The 26,357-nt window shown below is 35.7% G+C and overlaps 2 protein-coding genes across 2 annotated transcripts; both read right to left on the bottom strand.

Moving 5' to 3' along the window:
• Positions 1–3,464: 3,464 nt before the first annotated feature.
• Positions 3,465–12,696, bottom strand: LOC113106923 (BCL2/adenovirus E1B 19 kDa protein-interacting protein 3-like). Its single transcript, XM_026268968.1, has 6 exons — positions 12,576–12,696; positions 9,614–9,866; positions 8,332–8,413; positions 8,087–8,193; positions 7,405–7,560; positions 3,465–7,290 (listed from the first exon to the last, which is right to left on the bottom strand). The coding sequence occupies exons 1-6, from the start codon at positions 12,628–12,630 to the stop codon at positions 7,242–7,244; spliced, it is 702 nt and encodes a 233-aa protein (XP_026124753.1). The 5' UTR covers positions 12,631–12,696; the 3' UTR covers positions 3,465–7,241.
• A 1,268-nt stretch (positions 12,697–13,964) lies between these two features.
• Positions 13,965–24,988, bottom strand: LOC113106922 (serine/threonine-protein phosphatase 2A 55 kDa regulatory subunit B alpha isoform-like). Its single transcript, XM_026268966.1, has 10 exons — positions 24,713–24,988; positions 24,156–24,227; positions 22,867–22,964; positions 19,773–19,938; positions 19,357–19,469; positions 19,092–19,269; positions 18,087–18,251; positions 17,828–17,997; positions 16,580–16,671; positions 13,965–15,163 (listed from the first exon to the last, which is right to left on the bottom strand). The coding sequence occupies exons 1-10, from the start codon at positions 24,717–24,719 to the stop codon at positions 14,884–14,886; spliced, it is 1,341 nt and encodes a 446-aa protein (XP_026124751.1). The 5' UTR covers positions 24,720–24,988; the 3' UTR covers positions 13,965–14,883.
• Between the last annotated feature and the right edge of the window lie 1,369 nt (positions 24,989–26,357).

Genomic DNA, 26,357 nt, shown 5'->3' with positions numbered 1-26,357 from the left:
TAAACAATTCATATGATTTAAATCAGAAGTAAAATGAAATAAAATTGGACGAGTTTTAATATTGCTGCCCCCCCCCCCTTTATTCAATATGGTTAGACCAGCAGATGTATTTATTTATTAATTCAGTTCAATTAAAATTCATATCAAATCAAATTTCAACATTTCAACATTTCCACTTCCTTAGAAATGACTCATGACCTGGTTTATCCTTAATAATAAAATAATAAAGTATAATAAATTATTTATTTATTTATTTATTTATTTATTTATCTATCTATCCTTAATGATTTTATTTGCATAAATAAAATCACAGGTTTTAGGAAATATGTTGTGTTGATTTATTGTTTTTCATTATTCATTATGGTTTGACCAACAGCTTTCTTTCTTTCTTTCTTTAAGAGGCTGATATTTCCAGATAATGGAATATGAAACAACACAACAATATAATATATTAATTCAGAACCAATAATAACATTTATTTACATTACTGATGATGATTATATAATTGACTGTGCCTTTATTAAATGTTATGTGTGACTTAAGCATCAGTGTGAATAAATTGTGGCATCTCAACTCCCTAAAATGTCCCTAAAATGCATCAGGCCTTATCAATGAAGATGCTCTTTTAAAAATGCTAAATGATTTCTCTTGCATTTTCATACTTAAATATTATGGGAGGAATTACAATATAATGCTATTTTTCTTACAAATAATGAATTAAGCTTTAGATTTCTCCTATAGCCTTGTGCACACACATGTAAATTACACACAACCCCTCCACTTCAGCATATGCAACCTCAGAACACCTGCCAGCAGCCAATCACATGAATGGTAGCCCACAGGCTCCTCCCACTGAGTGTCTATGGTTGTCGTGGGTTACTGGGTAGGCTGCTCCTCTAAGCCTGTCTCCTATAAATGAGGACCACCACCAACACAATGGATCCCCTCTCTTGTGTGAGATAATTTGGTATTTTATGGTCCAGTTCTCAGTGCATCGCTAATCGTTCTTTATTAATGTGACCAGTTTGCTACACAAAAGAAAAATGAGTGTACAAACTATCTGGAAGCATCTCACATTGTTGAATAGTTTAACAGAGACAATGTGATTGTGAAAAGGAGCAACCAATGAGCAGCTTTAGAAGATGAAACCAACGCCAGAATGCAGCTAAACAAACTACAGCATGCTTTCCCCTGCGAGAATAAAATCTCCATTTGCTCTTCCTAGTAGATCTAAAATCACAATGTTCATCCGTGGCTCTTGATGGATGGATGTTTGCTTTACTGTCACTTCACTCACTGAAGTTTACCATGAGTTTGGCCTTTTAGCCATCAGGAGGCAGTAATGTGCTAACTATCATTGACTATTTTTTAGACTAGCATACTAGCCCTGCTTATGCTATGTACATTTCTTGCATGGTTTAAGTATGCAACTCTAGTTTACATTTCAGTTTATCCAGTAGAACTTATTATACAATAAAAAATATTTGATTCCTAATTTTTTTGGGTTTCATTAACTGCATGCCAAGTGACACACTCCACTATTTATACACTATGTACTTATGCACTATGTAGGCTACTCATACATGTAGTGTATGAATCTTGAGTATTAATAAACTGACCTTTTTCACTTTCATAGTTGCGGAGCCCAAAGGGCTCTAGCAGAGCATTCTCCAATTATTGCAAAATGTAATATCAAATCTTTCTGATTCGAAATATAAAATGAAGAATAAAACAATATCTTCTTTTCTCCAATTCAGGTGCTTTCTATCACATTTTGACATTTCCGCTCATACACTGAAAGGTCAATTTTCATACAGTTTTTGTATAATGGTCCAAGCTAAAGCATGTGAATATGAGTTAAATTGGCTGTTTGGCTGTCGGTTGCTAGCACCTAGCTGTGATATTGTAACACCGCATCCATTGACACCACAAAAGTGCTGCTAATCCTGTTCCAGAGCAATGTTTCACGACCTGGGATAAAGCAGCCCTAACCCACTTCTAAACTACAAGTGTGAAACAGGATTAAATATGGGGAACGATGATAACATGGGGATAAGTGCAGTGTGAAAAGTCCCTAACTTCATTGTCACCTAATGCATTACTTTTTTTAAAAACAGTTGGCAGTAATAGTCTATAATATACATGGTTTAGAATGACCAAGATGATGATAATGGAGTGTCCTGTTAAAGAACATTCATATTAAACAGTGTGAGTAAATAAACTCAAAACGCTCTTGTAGCGGATGCAATTTTTATGGCAATATAAACACATTCAGAAACACATACAAATCTGTTCATCATTTATCTACTTTAAATACAAACAAAACACCAGACATGATTTACACAAGTGTGGTGAATCAGTCAGTTCAAATTCTACAATGGTTGGCTAAAAATGCTTTGGCAAAAGAAAGCTAACAGCTCAATGTCCACCTATGAACAAGATTTAAACAATTTCAGACCACATGAAGAAGAGATCACTGTAATTACGTACTAAATCAACATATACAGGTTTACGTCGTGATCTAAATGTTACTAAATCTATTTTGTGAAAACAATTATTCACAGTGGATGACTTATGAGAACCAAAACTGGCTGTGTTTCAACCAACCATCCAAACAAACCAAATAAAGTTCAGCATGTAGTAATTAAAGCAAGTGAAGGAAACATGGGGGAAGAGGTTTTTCTTCTGGCAGTGGCATAAAAGAATCATAAAAATAAGACAATAATGGATCATAAATAATAAATCAAAATAAGACTGAATAGCTTCACGTTCTTTGAACAGACAGAAATCTGCTTGAAGTACCTATTGATTCCATCATGAAATGAAATATGAACATCACAAATCATCTTCAAACACTCAAATCAGTTTGAGCTCTTAAAGGGACAGTGCATCCAAAAATTCAGAAAAAAAGTAATAATTTCATCCTGAACCAACTGATTTTTATTTTATTTTTTTCTCTGGAATACAAAAGACGTACATAATTTTTATACATTGAATTTAAAGTGTAATGGAAAGCTCAAAAGTAGTGCATACTAATTTCACTATATTCCAAGTTTTTGAAGTCATACATGTGAGGAGGAACAGACTCAAATTTAAGCCATAATCCAATTTTATGGTTGTTTTAATTTGTTTTATATATATTTTTATAATATTATTATAATAGTAACCAGCTTCATGAAGAGTTTAGTGTTTCACAGAGGAAAGAAAGTCAAACAGTTCTGAACATCACAAGGGTGAGCGTCTGATGTCTCATTTTTGGGTGTGCTTTCCCTTTAAACAAAACAACATTTTGCTTTTATCTGTTACTGAAGCATTTGTTAGCTTTCCATATTTGAAGTTTGCACATAACAGAATAAAAGCGTAGCCTGTACCATGCGGTTTTCTGTACCTCTAGCATGCATCAGGACAGGAGAGACCACCATCAGAGCGCAGGTCGCATGCTTGCCTGTCTGGAGACTCTTCACCAAATAAAAAGCACAAAACCCCACATTCACAGTGCTCAACAATCACATGCATTCATAGTTCACACACCCACTGCCTGTACGCAAGTTATTCCAAACACACACTTATGCACCTTTTCATCGAGAACTTGCATGATCTTATCTTCACATATGGATTAATATAAACATAATAATAATGGAAAAGCTATAGTGGTTTGTGCCATTGATTCATTAAGAATTACATGATACATCATAGGAGATGAGTTGGACAAACAGCAACAGCACAGCTGTTATAATGTTAAATAAAAAAAGTTTTTTGGTCTCAGCACCCCTAGTGTTGGATACAGGGAAAGTATTCAAAGGCCAAGAGTAGATTTTCACATTTGAAACTTTATAGCAGATGACTTGTATTTAGATATTAGGACATTGTAGAAAGTATAATCAACTTATTTTGCAACGTTGAAATGTTTTTGTTTGAATGTGCGAGACGTCTGATTCTTCATCTGTTATAGGTAGCAGAAGAATAACAAAGTACAGTAAACATTAAAACTGTTTATGCTCAAACACTGTTTATAATTATGATATATTGAAATATCATGATAACTGTCAATATAACTAAGCATTACAGACTGGTTTTGCACAGAAAAACAATACATAACTGCCTCCAACTGGACACATCTGTAATTAGATTAGCCATGTTAGAAATAAGGTGAATATAGTCAGTACAAAGTTTTGTGTCAATATAAAAAATATTTTTCCAATCTCATTTGCCATTTGGTGGCTTTGCCAACAACATATTTTTGGAGAACTGTACTGAACACCTAACATTAATTTGGTGAATTTCATGAGTTTTGATTTTGGCATAGATTGGACAAATTTAAAAGGGGAACAATGAACAAAAATTAACTGAGGAGATGTTCATCATAGTCACCAAACTGATCAACGTATTATGGCAATCATACAGAGCAAGTTTTGATGCTTAGTTTTAAGTGTTGCAGAGATACAAACGTGTATTTCCCGTATGGAGCCAAATTTGTCATGCAATGGGTTGGCATTACGAAAGCTTAAAGCAACATCCTCTCCAAAACAAAGCTGCTGAGACATGCAGATAATGATGCAAAATATGACAATCACAATTTCCCTATAATTTGGTTAGGATTTGGACTTGAAACTTGTATAATTTTGATAATGTTGTTGTTGGTTAACTAAAGCACTCTATATTTCATGCCATAAAGCAGGGTTTTCCAAACTTGGGTTTGTGCTATACCTGCAGGGGCTTTGTGATTTGATGAAATACAAATAATTATGAAATCATAAAAATGTAAAATGAATGTTAAAATAAAATACCAAAAAAAAAAAAATGAAATATTTTGTTTACCTGCATTTGATGTGAACATTTACCAACATAAAGAATAGTAAACATGCAAATGTGTTGAAATGATTGAAATATTAAAATAAAAAATAAAATATGTCCAAAAAAAAAAAACTAACTGTATTATAGTTTTAATCTGCATTTGTTCGGTTCTGCATGCACATTAATGCAAGGATATTTATGTGATGAATATAACAAGGAAGTAAAACAAAAAGGACGGGTTTCATATAACTTCCTAAGCTGTCACATGGCAAAACCAAAGCACATGAGGAACATTCAACAATGGAATGAGAACAAAAGAAAAGATGAATGTCAGGTTATATTTTAATATCAGTTCACTTTTTCTCCATTACCAGCGAAATGCAAGAAACTACATGTTCATTGCTTCATCACTCCAGTCGCTATGGGAATGCAAACGAAACACACGGTGGAGCTGTCAATCACAAGGGCCCCGCCCTCCAGTATCTACACTCATGATTAAAGCAAAAACTAAAAAACACAAGAGAGATATAACAGAGAAATAATGTGCGTAAAACAAGACATTATGTAGTCATCCTACCCGAAATAGACCGGGCAGGGCTAGTTTATCATATCTGACATGAGCTATAGCTATTCCATTCACAGTTCTCATTTCACCCCACGCAGAGGAAAACTTCACTTCTGTCATGCCCTGATGTGAAATCTCTGAACACACGCATGCAATGGGGCTAAGAAAAGGTGCAAACAAAAGTCGAGGCACGGTTGAAGTGACACTAAATTGGCCTCTTGTATTTCCACTCCCCCTCTGAGAAAGAAAGAAAGCATGAAAACAGAGTCAAGAAGTAAAGTGTGGCACAATGACACAGAAGGCCTTAATGCAAAGGGGGATCAGTTAACTGATTTGGGTTGCAAAATTCTTGCTGTACTATTTAACTGTACTGTTTTTTTTGTACGAAACACTTTGCTAAGTAAAAGCGTTACTAGATACTGTGAGGGTGAATTATAAAACTAGAAAATGACCTGGTTACCTTTTACCCATAAATCAAAAGTAAAAAAAAAAATGCTTTTAAAACCTGGCTTAATTCTTTGTAAATGAAAATGAAATCAATCAAATTAAATATGACCTGGGCATGTGCGTAGCAAATAAAGTCTTCTAAATGTTTTTTTTTAATCTTTGAAACTACACCATATTGCATATAAATATGTACACTGAGTGTGGATCTGTAGCTTTGACAAAACTGCATACAACAGTGTATAATACACTACTATAGCAACACATTGCCTAATATACACAGGGTGTTCACAGTAAAACCAAAGGCTTTGTAAGGTGTTGTCAATACGGAGTGACTGACAGGATCAATTACCCACTCAAACCAGACCAGAGTCTATGAGAGGTGCAGACAAATCATGTTGGGATGGTGGTGTAAAACCTTTGGCACGAAAATACACAGTCAGAAAATACTGCGAGCAGAATATGCATCAAGGCAAACCAGAGTGTGTGTGTGTGTGTATGTGTGTGTAGCTTCCTTAATAACTCAAAAAATAATTAACTCGACCAGTTTGGCTCTTAAACAGATGTACGTCCATCCTGATCTCTTTAGCTTAAGGTCTTTCGATTAGAAAAACACTTATTGTTCATGTAAATTTGTGATTTACTTGTATATTTTTATACTATAAAGCTGCTATAAAGCGATGCTTCGGTTCTAGCCTGTCATATTGGATCTCTACAGAAGTGAAGAGCAAACAGAAAAGGGCCTATAACAGAACCGAGAGGGGCCTCTAAGATTTACATTCTATGCAAAATAAGTCTTTAAATAATTGTCGTAACAGTCTAAAGAAATGCAGCGACTTATATAAATAATGACTTGGTCTGTCATTAAACAGTCATCGTTCTCCTATAAAAGTAAACGACTAACATGCATTTTTCTTGCTGTGACACAAAACGGGAAGTGAATAAATTAAATTGCGCAACATAATGAGCAAAATCATCTCTCTAGAATAAAATATTGCAACCCTCCTAAATTTCCTATTAAGAGTCAATATACTCCCAAGATATATCTGGCCACATCCAGACTCTATATTAGTTTCATATCAAGTGCATCATGCAAAAATAAAAGCGCATTATGGTCATGGTTGTAGTGGGGCTCTAACTTGTATAGTAGCGTTTCATAAAAAATAAACGTCAGTGAATAATTCACTACATTTCCAAATAAAAACATCTAAAACATGTCAGTAAGCCACAGCGTTAGAGGGCAAGAAAATGTGACACAGCCAAAGGTCAACAAGCAGAATGCCTCCCAGCAGAGGGTGTGATGGGAAACCAGGGCAGTGAGTTAAAGAAACGATAAAGAGAAAGTCAGAGAGGGGGAGAGAATGAGAGAAAGAGAGAGAGAGAGAGAGAGAGAGAGAGAGAGGATTTTCTGGATCCAGGCACTGGGGTCTGTTCAGGTTTAAAATGAGCTGGTGGAGGGTGTAGTCAACCTCTTCCCAATGTAGACCCTAAAAGAGGACATAACAAAAGGATAACAAAAAAATAACAGCCTCTTGATTAGATCACGATAGGTAGAGCTGGTATAAGTGTGTGTGTGTGTGTGTGTGTGTGTTGACACTCACCCCAGTCCCAGAGCCAGGATGTGGGTGAGCAGCAGTGAGGGCATGAACACTTTGAGGAACTCGGCGGAGAACACGCCACCTTTCTTCATAGCACCTGTCTTTCTCATGCTCAGAGACACCGATCCAGAACGCTTTGGGTGGCGGAAGTGGAATTCCCTGCGAATGGTCAAAGAAGATCATACTTATATCACATTGAACTTTGTGTCAAATACTGTTTAAATGGCAGAATAGTTCTATTGAGAGTTTGGAACTTCACTGAGGGATTAAAATAAAATAAATACATATATATTTAAATAAATAAAATAGACTTTTTGCAATTAAATATTTTTTTTTAAATAAAAAATATTTTAAAACATTAACTAAATAAAAAATGTACAAATTAAATGAATAAAAAATTATGATAAAAAATATTTTAAAACAAAGTAAAATATTTGAATACAAATAAAAAATGGATAAAATACAATAGATTTTTAATAGAATACATATTTTTTAAATAAATAACATTTTTATATATATATATATATATATAATTTTTTTTACATTATATTTCAGTTTTACAGAGAACATAATATTTTATTTATTAGGTATATTGGATTTGTTTAGGAATTATTACAGTACTTTTTTCATGTGGAAAATTATGAACATGCACCTAAACTGGTTTTATTTGATTGCAGGTTCTTACTTCGGGGGAATGTTCTCTGGTCGACTGGACCAGTCTGCCACCCAACTCTCCCCTTTATCCATGAGGATATCATCTTCTTTGTCCTTCTCCAAACTATCATCTTCTGACTAAAAAATATGACAAAAGACCAGCATGTTTGATAAATGCCACTCATTCGAGTGTGCTTATTAAATAACAGCACTATAACAGACAGACAGTATCTCAACGATGATTGTAGATTGTTGTATACTGTGTGCTGCTCTAACCTGACAGTCTCTCTCGCTGGGCATCTCCACATCAAACGTGATCTGTCCCTCATCCTGGTCAGGACTGTGTGGTCGTGGTGGGCTGTAAACACATCAGAGAAATGTAAAATACTGATTATTTGAACTTTACTGAGAGCTGCAGACGTAAGAATAGAACCGCTATATCAAAGCCGTGCCGCCCACAGACGCCTCTAAGATGAGCCTCTGTGGATGAACTGAATTTGAATCTATGAATATACTACCATTTTCAGTCTTCTCAGTATTATTTTTTTGGAAACTAGTGCTGTATTTGTCTTGAAAACGAGAGAAATATATATGAAACTTTTTGTTGCATGACACAAGTAAGTGGAACTTGGTTACAAAAAAAGTAAATATGGTCACTAATCCTCCACAAAATGCCACTAATGTCACTAAAATATCTTGAGGTGTTCTTATCGTTAATTAAAAATAAAACTGCTTTTGGTCATTTGAAATAAACTGAAAAAAATAACGGAATATAAACTTTATGACAGTTATAAAATTTGCAGCTAACTGAAATAAATACGCTTCTGCTGAAGTACTAAAATAACTAGAACTAAACAGAAGTAAAAATAAAGCTAAATAGAAATTAGAAACAAAATATGATTAATAAAAAATATATACAACTAGGAAAAAATTAAGATTAAATTAAAACAACAAAATAAACATAATGAAATGACAATAAAAAATGAAAACTAAAAATACAAACGTAAAAGCCATTTTAAAATATGAATAAATATTTTAATAGTATATAAATAATACTAAAATAAAACTGCAATTTGGGACAGTGAATCATTGTATCATTGAGATACAAAATCTTTTTAATAACAGTTCAAATCAATTTTTATTTTAATATTTTTCCATTGTCTTTTCTTTTTTTAAGTTTAAGCAATTTTGTTTTGTGTTTTTTGTCATTTTATTAGTTTTTTCTTTTATGTCTATATAGCTAACTTATTTTAAGTTTTAGTTATTTTAGTACATAAAGTTAAACTAAATAAAAATGTTGAAAGAAATGTTGCTTTAGAAACTAGCTTAAATATTTTTTATAATTAAAAATATATATATGTTATTTTTTTGTTTTTTTTGTTTCAAGTAACAAAAATGTTTTTAGTTATCTGTAATAACCCTGGTCTGGGAGTAGTCCATTTGTTTTTTTAGCCAATCAGAAACACTCACTTCCTGTCAATCATTCTGAGTGTTCTGGTTTGGAGGGCGGAGTTTCTGAGGATAAAGCTTTGTAAGCGGCCAGTTTGAAGGCTCGTACCTGTTGCAGGATGAGCTGCTGGGGCTGGACTCGTGCTGTGCGTCCAGTAGGATTTTCTCCATGTCTCCATTATGGATAGAGGAGGAGGAAGGCACGTGCTCCAGTCCTCCTGTCAGGACCTCCTCTTCCTCCTGCACGGCCTCCAGGGCCTGTGAAGCCTGGGACTCGCCTTGGTTCCCGTTCCCCAGCAGCAAGGGCAAGCTGGGGTTCTGCTGCTGAGTGTTTCCGTTCATCTCCAGCTCCACCCAGGACCCTGAAAAATTCCAAACAGTCATTAGCATTAACATGCATCAAACGTTTTAAGAGGCAGACACTGTACATGAGTTTTCTTAAGTGTCCACCGGTGTGGAGCTGAGCAAACGTTTTCAGTTCTTTCTTTCTTTACTCATTCAGGGGATTGTGGGACTGACATCAGCAAAAGATAAACAATAAGAGAGCCAAAAATGCACATTTTTCTCAAAAGGGAACATGACAGTGACTTGTGAGAACAAACATCCTCTGTTGCAAACATGAGACACACGTGTCCCATCTTCCCCGCACACTGTTGCTGGGTAAAACAGGAAGATCCACATACAGCTCCCATGATGCTTCAGTAACACAATGGAGTGACAGGATGTTGCTAGGGCATTGCTATGCAGTTGCTAGGGTGTTCTGGTTGGTTGAATCCACCCTGAAGTCTCTGCAGTCGTCCAAACAAAATAAGTCATTTAAACTGTGTACTCATCATTGCAAAATTCAAGGGAATCAATCAACATTTGTCATAATCATGCAGCCCTAATAAGCCAGCGTCCTGTTTAAATCAGCAGATCTAATTATGGAAGGAATCCTTCCCCAGCCCTCAACACTGAACGCTTGTATTTGCCCACAGTTACTGGCATGTTGCCATGCATTCCAGCAGATCTTCATCTGTGAGCATTTGTCGTCTTGCTGCATCACAACAACACAAAATGCAGAAGACTTCAGACTTATATTGACCGGAGGAGGAACATCCCAGTTGCATTGCTGTCGATGGGAGGCTCAGAGAGCTCTCGGATTCCATCAGAAATATCTTAACTTGTGGTCAAAAAAGTGGTGTACAACTACAATCGATGTGGTTAAATATTCAAATGAATGCAGAAATAACACACCAGCTCTAGTTACACAACTAAACACACTGATCCTGGAGCAGCTCTGATGGAGTTCACTGCAGGACCGGAGCGGGACGGAGGGAGGGATTATGTAATCTCTGGCACATCAAACCCTCTCCCATCATCTGCCTGCTGTGTCTGTAACCCAGATCTGTCTGCGTGCCACAGACGCCCATAAACCTACTAAACACTAACCAGTAAACAGGATGACTCATGACCCCTTGAAAGACAGACTGTATCCTAAAACCTACTGAGTTGCTCATCTAGACAGCATTTTTGAGTATCATTGCATATTTAAATGCTGTCTAGGTAGACAACACAGTAGGATTTTAAGAAACAGACATTGTTTATTAAACAGATGAGTGTGAATCTGTTGTGTAAACAAAACCAGACTCTAGTCAACTCCAAAAAGCATTTGCAACTCACTTTACTTCTGTAACGTGATGAATGTTCAAGCGCAACTGGATATTCAAGAAGAATGGTTATTGGGCGAGACTTGCTTTTACCTAGGAATTGATTCAAAGGTGAAAAAAAAAAGACTCTCTATATGATTATAAGATGTTATAAATAAGGTCATAAAAACTAACTATTTTTGGCCATTTTTGCACAACAAGATCATGAACGCACTGCTTTAAGAAAGTATAAAACACTTATTATCTACATATCTCTGATGTAGATAAGTGTATCATGCTGACTTGTTTGGACATGTTTCTTGGGGCTTCTTGAAAGATTTGATATGGCTTTAGAGATACTGTTAACTACCTGTTATAAATCACATGATTATAGACCTTAAATTACATCACTTTACAACTCGTGCAACCAGACCCGCAGGGAAATGTTGTTAACTGCTACACCCCATTACATATCAAATATTTTTAGATATTTGTATGCTTTCATCTAATCAAGAGCATCCTACTCTCAGCTAAAAACAGCAAATATATTCTGTCTGAGCAAACTTATACATTTGCAAGATATATGCAGAAATATGCATATGAAGATCCAACTACATTATATTAAAATCTACAATGCTTATAAAAGAATTAAAAAATAAAAGTACAGTTGTTTTTTGGTTCTAGATGATGCAATGGCATACATTACAAACCTTATAGTGTTATTCTAAAAAAAGAAAAAGAAGGACAAAATTAATATTTATTAATAAAAAAAAATCCTAATAAATTGATGCCTTCAGGACAGGGCATTGACAAAATGTATTTAAGCACTGACATTACTTCAAATAAACCTCTGTGTCCACTTAATTGTGATATTATTGTGACAAACTAATTAGTAAGATTTTAATCATATTTTTAAAGATGATTTAATCAATATATTAACACATACGAAGGGGGCAGGAAAAAAGTGCTTAACAGGCATGACCCTGCTACTAAACAAAATTGGGGCACACAATAAACAGTGAAGTTTTATGGCAATACCCAGCTAAATTAAATCGCAATGCATTCAGCTTCTGTATTTATTTACACGCCCCCCGCTTCCATTTTCTCAGATCCCCTCTTCGCCTTTTGATATCCGCGTAGCCCCGCCTCCACGGCGCTCGAAATTAATCTAGAACTGACGATTGGTTTACGTTCCATCAATCATTCTGCTCCCATTCAATCTCATTCGCTCTCGCGTAATGACGCCATCCTACGCTCCGCCCATTTACCCCTCCCCAACGACCGAGGAGGAAATTCCAGCCATTGAGTGAAGTGAGACAATAGATGTTGCGTAACAGCGTTTTACAGCTCCAGAGAAAAATGCAACCGACACAAACAACAGTTTTAAAGCGACATTAGGGTCCCTCCCGAGTTCTCCCTGCAGTAACACGGACGGAGGTTTACCGTTGAGTCCCGGTTCTTCATTGTTGTTCAGCTGCGCGGCGGCTGCGGTGGACATGTTGCCTCTCCAGTCCGTCAACACGGCGCGCTCCCGCCCCCTCCGCGTGCACGCTCACATGGATCTGGGGCGACGTCACGTCATCACATTCTCAACATTAATTTAAACTTGAATTAACTACTGAATAAAGGAAAGTTGCAGTAGCCTACAGACGTGCGCAAAAATAATTTTAAAGTGTAAACCTGATAGAGGCAGATGAGTAAACTCTAAAATAATCTCTCATCCAGACGAACATAAAGAGAGAGAGATATATTTTATCTGAACAAGCTTATATGTTTTCAAGACTTTTTCTTGTACGTTATTTACAAAATACGCATGAATGCATATGAAGTTCCAACTACATTATATTCAAATCTACAATGCTTGTGCATGAATAATAATAAAAAAAATAGTACACTTAAATCTTAGTTCTTGATGATACAGCGACATGGACTTGCCTTATAGTGTTATTCTAAAAAAAGAAAAAGAAGCAAAAAATGAAGGAAACGTGGTAAGCATGTTTTTTTTTTTTTTTTTGCACTTTAGTTTGCGGTCATCTGACAGGTTCAAGTTTTTTTTTTAAATTTCCTAATATTAAATGATCAGTGTTCATCTAATATTAAACGGTCCATCTATCCATTCATCTAGTAAGCAAGTAGATAGAACAGAATGCTAGTGTTAGAAGATAAATTTTTTTAAGAAATAAAAAGAAAAGTAGATAAAATATAAATAGAATAGTGAATGCTATTGTTAGAGGGTAAATTTTTTTAACTGATAAATAAAAAAAAAGTAGATGAATAGAAAAGAGAACAGAGAACGCAAGTGTTAGTGTCTAAAATGTTTATTAAATAAAAATTCTAATAGAAACAGAATGGGGAATGTTCATGTTAGAGGGTCAACATTTTGTATATATATATATATATAGATATAGAAAAAATAGTGTTAGTAGGTTGCTTTTTTAAATAAACAAAAATAAAAACAAGTAGATAGAATAGAAATAGAATTAGAGTGTGCTGGCGCTAGATGGAAGAGATGTGATAAATATCTATCTACAAACATTACAGAAGCATTAGGGATTATATGAAGGAATAGATGTTGCTCCTAAATGTTTTGATTGACAGCGTCTGGTGTTTACATGCACTGCCATCTTAACCTAAAAACCTGTTACTTTGGTTCACAGATCACCAACTCCTAAAATAGCGGAGGCACGGATTCATTTCTGGGTGTCCCATTTGTTCCTGTTGACCTACATGTGGAGCAAATGTTTAAAGATGAGCGATTCTGCTGCTCTGTATCATGTTAACTTACCTGCCACAATCATATTTACTGACAAATAGAAAAATGACAGCAAGAGGTTTAATTTTCAGTCTTAAAATTTTTATTTTTATTTTACATTTTGGGTTGTACAACTATTAAGATAAAGGGAACATACTCCAGGGTTTGTTCATGTACAGCAGGCCTGATTTCCATGTAAACACACTATTATACAGAATCATTCTGCACCAATCAACAGCATTAATACACTGAATACTGTCAAGGACATAATTTCGATTTTCGAAAATTCATATAAAAATATCTAGAGCATTCTTTACCCCATAGGAACCATTCTGTATTTAAAAAGCTGCAAATAAAAGGACACACATCAAAAGATGCTGAAAATCATAGAACATGCACATCTGCACAAACATTTACTTAAGACATTTGTGTGTCTCTCTATAAAACAATTACGAGTCTCCCTTTCCACTAAGACGAAGATATTGCATAAAATTAATGCCACGATTAGGGACTTAATGGAGGGAATATTGGAGCTATTTGGGAACCCTGCTTAAGTCAATTGCACTTGTGGACAAATGTCAGGCGTTTGACGAGTGTTTGGTGAAGGAAACGTCCCGTTGCACCAGGCCTGAGTTGGGAAGGGAGCAATCAATGCATGTGGAGACCAATTTATCAATTATGATTCTGCAAACTTATTAAACAGGATTCTGCGGGGTAGCTTTGTCAGTTTGGTTGTGTGTTTATAACCCAGCAATGAGTGATGCTTCCGATTAAAGCTAAAACAGATGATGTGCAAAATAAAAATAAAAATACAGTAATAACCAAAAATCCCTTCCTCCGGCCAACAGTGTATCAATTAACATAATAGAATAACCCAAAGGTTTTTGTGTACTACAGTGGTTAATATTAAGACTATGAGTTTCAGGAAAGACGTTGTGCTTGGCGTGTATCCCGTCTGACTCTCAGAGCTAGGAAGAGGGATGAAGCCGTTCCAAATCCCTAATTCGGTTTCTCCTGGAATATGTAAAGGTTATTGACTGTCGCCAGTGCGACGATGCTATCCTGAGGATGCCAGGAGGTGTAGAGGATCTTTCTGCTGAAGTCCAGGCAGTCGACGCCGATCTCGCTCCTCTTGCGCCGGCTCCCCGCAGACACACGCCAGGACTTGAGCGGGCAGCCGGGGGAGCCGTTCTCCCACGAGGCCTCCAGGGTCACGTCCCGCTGGGCGTCGCGATCGAACATCCGGAAGAAGTTGTTATAGGAGCCCGTCATGACCTCGCTGAGACCAGAGAGATGAAAGATTATGAAATGAATAATTTCTTCCTTTATAAGCCAAAAAAACAACATCTTTATGGTAATGACTGTTACTACCAAAATGCTTAAATTTACGGCTGATATATATATATATATATAAAAAAACAATGCAATAAAGTAAAACAAAATTTTTTAAGCTAATTGCCAAGGCAACATTCCCCTTTTTCAGTTAGTTAAACTTGATTTTAACTGAAAATGTATTTGCTTTGACCTACACACATTTACATAATATATATATATATATATATATATATGCCCCTGTATGTGCCCTAGCTTCCACCCTAGTCTGTTGCTGTCCTACAAACCCACTTCTTAATCCCAAAGCCAGTTTATATACGTGTGTGCATATGGGCATATATATATTTTTATATTTTTTTTATGTAAATGTGTGTAGGACAAAGCAAATACATTTTCAATTAAAATCAAGTTTAACTAAATGAAAAAGGGGAATTTTGCCTTGGCAATTAGCTTAAAAAAATTTAGTTAATCTCTCTCTCTCTCTCTCTATATATATATATCTATATATCTATAAATAAATTCAGTCGAAAAGCCATTACTGCACTGTTGTGAAACTACATTAAAAATTTTAAAAGTATTTTCTACATGTTTCCACTAAATAAAATTGATTATATTTAAAACTTTTTTTTGGGTGAATTCTGAATAGATGTTGTGCTTAATAAAAAGTTTAATTGTATTAATTTAATTTTATTAGACCACCATTCAAACGTTGGTGATCTGTAAGATTGTGTTTTTGATGTTTTTTAAAGAAGCCTCTTATGCTCATCAAAGCTGTTTATTTGATTAAAAACATTTTTGTAAATACAGTAATATTGTGAAAAATTACTACAATTTTGTATATAACTTTTGGATGCATTTCAGAATTTAAATAATTTCTGTGATGTTTTGATACATTTTCAGCATCATTACTCCAATCGAAATTATTCTAAGCTTCTTAAAAAAAAAAAAAAAAAAATTTCTTATTATCATTAATGTTGAAAAAATTGTGCCACTTCATATTATTATTATTATTATTTTTTTTTACAGAAACCAGTTTTCAGGATTCTTTGATGAATAGAAACATGAAAAGAACAGCATTTATTTTAAATAGAAATATTGACATTATAAATATCATGACTGCCACTTTAAATGCTTTGCAGAAGTATTAATTTCTCTCAAAAACAACAAAACATTGAATGCATAGCTTCAGTCTGATAGAGTTTCTCTGGATGAATGATACGTCTGTGAGCACACAGCTCATGTCTGTTTGAGGTTTGCCGTGTATTTGCTTTTATCATGAACTGAAATGCACCAAAGTATGTCTTTGTCTTTATCAGGATGTGCGGAAGCCTGTTAGCTGAACAGAAACGTAATGTCTCCTCACCTGTCATCGCCCCCCCAGCAGCACTCAAACTTATCAAAGATGCAGTCGTTCTCGTACAGGGAGCACAGCTTACTCCTGAGATAACCATGAACCTGATGAGAGAGAGATCAAAGTCACAAAACACACTAATGTCATGCATACAGACTGCAGGGAAAGACAGTTTATGAATATGTTAGTTACAGCTTCACAGTCTTTATTCAGTGCATTCTGGGTTATCAGAGCCATACGACTAAATGTCATATGTACACCAATAAGCTTGAGATGATATTACTATGATAAGAAAAAATTGCTTATAGCTCCTGTGAAAGAAACCCTCTGACATTTTCTTTATGGCAAAGTTATTACTGCCACTGAACTCTATTACACTACCATTCAAACATTTTTAGGTAACGTAAGCTGTACATATTTGTGTTTGATATCGCTCATAATTATGGCTGACCATAATTTCTTACTAATACAGGATCATTTCAATTTCAATAGAAAATAAGCCACAGACAAAAAAAATACATCAAGCTTCAATTTTTAGCATTCTGACTATTAAGAAAAAGTTTATAATTAGGGTAATTGCAATACATGTCATTAATGCAGTGCATCATATCCAGCTTTTCATAATCAAATCCTGATGTTTTTTTTTCTACAGAAATATTCTGACTTGTGTAAAAACCATATTCTCATGCAATTAAAAAATACCTATATGAAGAAAGTCCTTGCGGTCAATTGCTAAATTATTATTTGGTTTATAGGATTAGTCCTTCCAAACCACTTTGACTTTCTTTCTTCTAATGGAAAAAGAGAAACTTTAAATCTTCTGGTTGTTTCTTCCATGTACACGGAGACTAGAGCGTTCATGGTTATTAAAACAGGATATTGTCTGAATTCATAAAATATCAATTTAAGTTGTTACTCATCGATTCTCTTTCTTTCCAGAAAGCTGATCAGCCTGATTCATGAAAAACTGGATCAACCCATTTAATTACAAAACATTATGCTACTTCCAAAGCACTTTTTAGAAGCGTAAAAGCCTCAGCTCAGTCCAGATTAACTCTAATTGCATGTATAAAACAACCAGAATATTCAGCATTTCTCCTTTTGTGTCCCAGAAGTCAGTCATGCAAATTAGAACAACAGCGAGACCTAGTAAATAATGACAACTTTAATGTTTATGTGAACTAGTCCTTTGAAATGATTCGCTTTTGGAATATGGATTACTATTTTCATAAGAGCAAATCTCCCAGACAGAAACAGCACCTGGTAGGTTTCCACCGGTCGACTCTCCATGTGCAGGTCCCAGATCTTCAGGGTCAGATAATCTCTGGTCATCATGTATCGGCCGCTGTGACTGAACTTGACGTCTGAGATGGATGAGATGATTTCTGAGAAGAAGGAGCGTGTGCTGGGGTCCTCGGGTTCCTCAAACACTGCACAGAAACACATGACAACAAAGGTTTTCAGCTCGATCAGCCAAAACCTGCATGATAATCTCACTCTAAAGAGCAGTGAAACGTACATTTGGAGTGCTGGTCACACAGCGCGGACGCCCTCATGTCACACAGACGCACGGAGCCCTTGCTGCTGCCGTACACAAACGTGTTGCACTGGAGCGGGTGAAACTCTGAAGCCGTGATCACCTCCGTCAGCTCCTCCATGTTGGCCGGCTTGATATCAACAATGTCTGAGTCAGCGGTTAAGGGCAATTTAAGGGAACGTGAAATAGTGTACATTATGAGAAAAACAAACAAACATGAAAAGCAATTAAAAGGAAGTGGAAATCACTTTTTTTTGGTTCAAAAACGACCTTGTTAACAACTCTGAAACATGCAATAAGTGTTATAATACAATTACAAAAGCTTGGGGTGGGTAAGATTTTTGAACAGAAGTGATAGTTGCATGCATTAAATGGATCAAAAGTGGCAGCGAAAGCATTTATAATTTTACAAAAGTATATTTCAAATAAAACTCTGTTATTTTGAACATTCTATTCATCAAAGAATCCTGAAAAATGCAGTTCCCACAAATATATGGAGCAGCACAACTCTTTAATGCTATATATTTCCATAAGCATCATTTAAGCTCACCGTTTATAATTAATGTTGCTAGAATTTTAGTTTGTGCATCTATTTTCAATGCATGATCTGAATACGGTTAAATGTAAATATTGGTGTTACGACTAAAATGTAAATTTTTGTTGAGTAAAGGTGAACAAAATAGATGCATTTAGTATTCATAACATGTTAATTTCTGGCATTTTACATACTTTCTGAAAGTATTAATAAATATAAATATGCACTGATGCAACTTCTCTCAATGATGCAATTTTAAAGCGAGCGTGACTTCATTGAAAATCAGTTTTGCATCAAAGGAATAAATTACATTTCAGAATATATTAAAATAGAAAACAATTGTTTTCAATTGTAATATTATTTTGCATTACAGAATTTTTAGCCTCGATGAGCACAATCTTTCTAAACAGTAGTGTACGATGAATAAGAATATAAATGGATAAACAGGATACTGAAGCTTCGGTCGGTGAAGTCCAGGTGCCACAGATTGATCCGGAGGTCATCGGCGGACAGATACGTCTCGTTGTCACTGTTGACGGAGATGGAGTTGATGTGGTAGGTGTGAGCGTTGGCGTAAACCCGCCGTGGACTCGCTTCCACCATCAGATCCATCGGCTGAAACACTGGAACCTGCGCCGAGCAAAGCCTGTTACTCCTACAGACTTATTAATGCATTCACAGAATCCATAATGTGTGTGTGTGTGTGTGTGTTCACACCCGTAGTGTTGTGAGGGATGACGGATGCCTGTAGCGGCCATCCTCTTCTTTGAGGTTATAGCCCTCCGGTCTCTTGTCTCGTTCACTGATTTTCCAGAGCTTGACGGTTTTATCTGCATACAAGAAAACAACGGAGCATTGAACAATCTACATATTTGATAACAGAGCAACCCACGTATAGAAATGTGTGAAATGTGTGTGTATCTGCACTGGAGCTGTTATTAACTGAACTACTGAAAATCAACTGGAAAATGTAATACGTTGCCTTGGGAATGAAACTTAAATTGCTCAAATAAAAAAATAAAATGAATGCATAAAATTATTAAAATGTGAAAATTCAAATGAAAGCCAATTCAAAGAATTAATAATACAACTAATATTAAAATAGCAGATCTGCGTATTTCATGTAAGCTCACCGTTTGTGGACAAGAGGAAGTGTGCAGCATTTTTCTGAGGAAGCCAGCGGATCTTGTTGATCTTTTCCTCGATTTCCAGACTCTTCAGATAGTCGAACTCCGGCTCGTGACTCTGGAACGTGCTGTAGACATTATACTCGGCGCGGCCCTGCGGCAAGTTCTTATTCTGATAGGACAGAGAGATGTCACATGACCGTTTAAACATCTTGTATCGTATATTTGCGGTATAAGTAACAAAAATCATCTCAATATATTTTTACAGCTCCGTTGTCAGCAGGTCTGCTGAGAACAGGTCGATTTTGGCCTGTCTAATTAATATTCATGAGCCTCTCTTCTGATTGGCCTGTTGTTTTCTGAGTGATACAAGGCCAGGCCAATCACAGGTAACTAGGGTCAGCCCATGTGACAGTGATAGCTGGAGGCAGTAAAACAAATGGGAAACTGGAGGCGGCCCACTTAAACCAGTGCAGATTCAGCTACATATGTAAGGAGCTTAAAATATCATCTTGTTGTTATGTTGAGTACCAGAATCGACATAATACAGCCTCATTTTAGAAACTGATTGCATGTCTGCTGCCACTGCCAGACAGACAATCGATCATAGCTGTGGTTAAACGCGATGAAACGGGAACACTGGACTGGACAGAAACTATTGTCAAAAATGATCATGTTTGCAGCGCATACTTCTTATTAGAAAATGTTTAATAAAGTATTGTCTTTTGTTGTTATGGACGTGTCTACAGATTTCCTGCCATATTTTTCTTGCATCTCACGACTATGTCGTGTTTGAAAAAAATGTCTGTGTGCATGTGTGTAAAACAAGAAAATAGAGCTGTGCAAGAAATCGAATGCGATTTTCATGCACATCTCATCAGTAAAGACGCTCCTGTAATTAGAAGTATATCTCCAGCACATGCGTTCAGATCAGGGTTGCCAGGTTTTCACAACAAATCCTGCCCAGTTGCTTCTCAAAACTAGTCCAATCGCGCTTCCAGGGGGTTCCCCAATAAAAATTGCTCAAACTATAAGTTAAACTATAAGTTTTTAAGCAGGGTTGCCTTGGTAAAATTCGCATTTAAGAGGCTAAATATCACGTTATTTTTATTGGGGTCACTTCGACCCGCGGCCATGAAAAACAATCACAGATTTGACAACACTGTTTGGAATTTACTACACCGAGCCGTAATGCACTGACAATCTACACAAAATTGATGTTAAAATCGCAGGCGATTCTTTGTCTATTTTGAAAACGATTTAGTGTTAGTTTTCGATAGACTACGGCTCTGTGTATTAACTGCCGCTCCACCTGAACCTGTGTTGCCAAGTCTGCGATTGTTTTTCATGTGATATTTAGCGCCTAAAATACGAACTTTACCAAGGCAACCCTTCCAAAAATTTCAGATTTTAACCCTGGGAAGCAATTTTTTTTTATAGAGGAACCTCCTGGAAACGCGATTGGGCAAGTTTTGGACTATTTTTAAGAAGCAACAGGGCTGGATTTGTCGTGAAAACCTGGCAACCCTGATCCGAATGCACATGCTGGAGATATACTTCTAATTACAGAAGCGTTTGTACTGATGAGCTGCGCATGAAAATCGCATTCAATTTTTTGCACAGCCCTAAAAGAAGCTGATGATTTATATATAATCATTTGTAATTGTATATACATTGTTGTGATTAATTGTGGCTGGAACAATAATGTAGCTGTAAAAAATAGTTCCAAGCTGAAATTTGAATGTATATACATCTTCATCATGACTAGATAGATACAGTGAGTTTGTCTTTACTATACACGTTAGATGTGATCCACCTCATAGTAACAATCCTGTCAGATCGTCCAAACTTTGAGTTAGAGTGTAGCGTTACAAGTCAGCTGATCTGGTTTCGTGGTTAAAGTTAACCTTTTCGACATGTTTCAATGTTGTTGTTGCTCAGCAATGGCACGGACTAGGGTTGTCAAAAGTAGAGTGGGACGGTGGGTGGTGCTCGAGGTGGTGTCTAAAGGAGGTGACTGTGCAGTTCTTAAGTCAACTTTTTACAGAAGTCACAACGGTTCGTGAAAAATCACAGCTACTTTATGCAGGCTGTGTGCATTTAACTGTTGACTGACTGTTTTGAAACTTTGAAATGGTAGTTAAATAGCCCCTAGACCTCAATTATCATGAAAAAGCCAGGAAATTTCAGTTTTGACAATATAGGACCTTTAAAATGAACATAATAAATATATATATATCGTTTTTATAATATCTTAAATTAGCTCCTATTATATGATAGTATATAAATAATTATAAAACCGCATTACCGCGACTGAGGTGAGACCATATATTTTTTTTTTACTGATTTCCACAAGAATCACAAATATTCGAATATTCAATTTTTTTGCATGTGAAGAAAACAAAAATAATGAATGACTTTATTCAACAATTCGCCTCTTCTGTGTCTCTCGACTTCGCTGTAGTGCATTTCAGAGAATATCTACTGAACGCAAGCATTGTACGCTCTTCTGTGTCAGCCGCGACACACGGATATGTTTTCTATTGTATTGACACAGAGGAGCATAAGCATCCTGTGTACAGCTCAGATTTGATGCGGTGAGACACAGAGGAGACAAATTGTTGAATAAAGTCGTTATTTTTGTTTTATTCGCGTACAAAAAGTATTCTTATCGCTTTATATACTAATGGCAGATGGACTGCTTTTCATACTTTTCTGGACCTTGACAGTGTATTTTACTTCCCAGCCTATGAGACGGTCCACAAGCCTCCCGGTTTTCATCCAAAATATCTTCAATTGTGTTCCCAAGTCGAACAAAGCTTTTACAGGTTTGGAACGACTGATTGATGTGATTTTGTAACCCTTTAAGGAACAGCCCACTTAAAATGCCCTCCAATTTGTATGTTCAAGCCTGGCATGTTGTGAATGATCACACGACACATGAGAACCAATAATGTTTTGCATAGCATGTTTTGAATAAGTGGACTATGCATTTACAGGCCCCTTGTGCATTTCGAATAAAGCCTGTTTTAAGCCTGAAAGCTGATTGACACTCCTTTCTTTAATCGTTGTGTGTGTAATGGACTGTACTCCATCTCACCTCTTGTTCTTGTTGGAAGATCACTATTCTTCCACCTCGATCTCCTGTGGCCAAAAGCTCTCCAGAATGACTGAACTCCACCGCAGAGATGATGTCAGCTGCAACACACACAATAATGAGTTATTGAAAAGAGCAACTATGAGAGCATATTGTTTCTCTGAATGTTTCTGAGAAGATAAGTGACTGCTTGTGTTTGAGGGCGTGTGGGCGGGAACATGCGGAGCCTGGCATTAAAAGCATCTTGGGCATCTGCACACACAGTATCGTCCAACAACCCCCATCCCTAACAATAACAAGCTCTCTCTCTCTCTTTCTCTCTCTTTCTGTCTGTCTGTCTGTCTGTCGTATTATTGTGATGGGTGGCAGTGTGGTGATGGGCTGTGCCATGTTCTGACTCAAGCCAGAGAACAAATCCTTTAAGCTAAAAACACATGCACAATCTAACATAATATAAATATAAAGAAATATAGTTTGACAAATGAGAGCCGAAGTACAAATGAAACAACACTTATTCCGTAGTATTATAAATGTCATTCTCAGACCTTGTGAACTTTTACATGACCTTTAAATAAACCATCAGAATTACATTCTTAATTATTTTATGAACAGACCTCTCAGATGGGCACCTTTCTTATAGATTTGATAAAAAAAATTCAAAATTAACTTCGCTGATGTGTTTCCATGATAATAATATCCCTGATGAAAGCATCTTTGCACACTCAGAAATTCATAAACTACCAATGCACAAATTCATTAAAACAAAAGAGTAAAACATGGCAACCATTCAATAAATCAATAAACAATTTAGTAACTTGAATAATATCAAGCACAGTTTTCAAAAATCATGCTAAAATGCAGAAAAGAAAGATTGAGCAAGCTTTGAAGATCTCATATTAGTTTATCACGGTTTTAAAATTTTACAGTGGCAATAAATGACTATTAATATAACAAAAACTTTGCAAACTTGGATAATATCCAGCGAGGTTATTAAAAAAAAGAAAAAGATACTAAAATGGCAAAAAGAAACTTTGAAGATCCTCCTCTAGCAATTTACAACTTACAGTAGTGTTTCTTTATTAGATAACTTAATTACTACATGTATAGATAGTATTCATTTACAAATACAAATATTCATGAATTGCATAAACATAATCATTACATAACATCAATACAAGAGTAAAACCTAACAAAACAACAATGATGGTAACAAATTAGTGTTATTACGGTGTCACAGTAGTTACTCCGGTGTTTGTATTTACTGTGGTAAAGCAGGGATGTATGCGTCTTACCTTCGGCTACATCATCATCTATGGCTCCTTTGACCTGGGACAGACACCAGCGGCTCTGGCCCTCTCCATCTCCTGGAACCGAAGACAAATTCAGACTGTATGTCCAACACGAAGACCACATTAAAAACCCCTATCTGTGTCCACCACCACAAATGTGCCTTAAACTATCACACTTGTGAAGGACTGGAGGCGTATACACTTCAGATCTATAGAAAAATAAACTAAATCTTCATGAAAAACTACAAATTCCAGTAAGTTTGCATGCATTCGAGGGAGAGCTGTTGAGCAGGACTGTGTCCAGCAGTCTGTACCACACATCTGACCACAGCAGCAGCACACATCTGAGGATCTTCACATGCATCGTAACACTCACCGTCGTGTTTCTGATTCAACATTACGTGCAATTCCGGGTAAACTCAACACACAATAATGAAATTAAATGCAAACGATTATGTCCAAATACAGCTGTACTTCAAAGCAACGCAATGTACATCAAAACATTACATGACTGCATGAATTATATTAAACGATGTTAACGAAATTCAAGTTGCATTTACCGTCCATGCTGGGCTGGATCCGATTCAGTCTTGGGCCTTATTTTTCGATGTTGATTTCAAGCGTCTTTTCCTCTGACTCGGTTTTTTCCAAAAATATATTTTAATAAGAGAAGGTTGGTTTTCTTAACAAAGTGCTAGAATACGATTGTTTTTCATAATTCCTTCCGTACAGTAGCGTGTTTAGCTTTTCTATCATTCTATGATCACACGCGCTGAACGTGCGTTGCCAGCTGACGTCACGACTCACGCACGATGCCCGACAGCGACCACACGCGGTCACGTCCAAAATCACGAATACTTTTTAATAAAATCGTGACGACATTTTGTAGTACAAAACGGATATTGCTTGGGATTTTTTTTTGTGCCCTCTCAGTTCTTTTCCTTTTTTTTTTTTTTTAAACCTTTCAACTAACAAAAGCCAATTACTTATTGACATCATTTTCTAGAAAGTAACAATTGTGTTGAAGCTTTAAAAGCATTTAATTTATACAGTGAAGACTTATTTTTGTTTATTCAATTTCTGTACCTGAGAACTTGCAAACATGAAAAAATAAAGCAATGTAGTCAATGTATCTCTATTCTATTTATTTATTTGTGCTAAATAAAAAAAAAAATTATATATATATATATATATATATATATATATATATATATATATATATATATATATATATATATATATATACACTTTCTCTTAATCATTTTTTTTCTTTTCTTTTTAAAGCTGATCTAGGGTATTTGGAAACTATCTAATGTTCTTTCAATCCTAAAGCAGTCTAAATTGTATCTATTCATCCTATGTGTTCTCTTCAAGGTCTATCTCTAAACTGGGTCTAATATATTACTTTTTTGTTAACCTGGCAAAACATTTGTGTCTGTGTATACTTTGTTAGTTTTTATGTTTTGACTTGATGATTTTAAGCTTAGCCTACTGTAAAAATAAATAAATAAAATTAGAAAAAAAGATTTGAGATCTGAATCAAATGATTCATGAACCTGTTCTGAATTCCCGAGCAGACCCTATGTTATATCGATCAATGATTGAGAGTATTCTCACATATAATATTGTTTCATGGTACGGCAATCTAACATTAAAACAAAAGAACAAACTCTCACAAATAATTAATCAAGCAAATAAGATTACTGGACAAAAACAACAGCCACTTCAGAGCTTGTTCGATCATTTTATGGGTAAAATGGCAATTGCGATTTTTAAAGATAAAACACAACCTCTTCACTCTGCTTTTGAATTGCTCCCATCTGGACATAGACTAAAAATTCCCTTGGCTAGAAAAAATGTCTATACAAGATCTTTTCTTCCATTGGCAGTGATTATCTTGAATTGTACAGTATTTTAATTGAAACAAAAGAATGGCTATCGATATTTTTAATTTTTCTTTCTTACAGTGTTTAACTATAGAATTTTTTTTTGTGCTGTTGATGTGTGATGTGATTTTTAAGCAGTGAATGTATGTTACAGTGTCAAAGAAAAATTTCCTTTCTGTGAAAACAGACTGGACAATAAAGTTCAATCAATCAATCAATCAATCTGAATCAAAAGATTCATGAACCCGCTTATCTGATCTAAATCAAATGATTCGCAATCCTGCTCCGAAGTCCAGGTCTGAAAAATAGACCTAATTCG

Source organism: Carassius auratus, chromosome 8 (genome assembly GCF_003368295.1).
Source record: "Carassius auratus strain Wakin chromosome 8, ASM336829v1, whole genome shotgun sequence".
NCBI lineage: Eukaryota > Metazoa > Chordata > Actinopteri > Cypriniformes > Cyprinidae > Carassius > Carassius auratus.
This window is presented reverse-complemented; position numbering and strand designations above follow the sequence as displayed.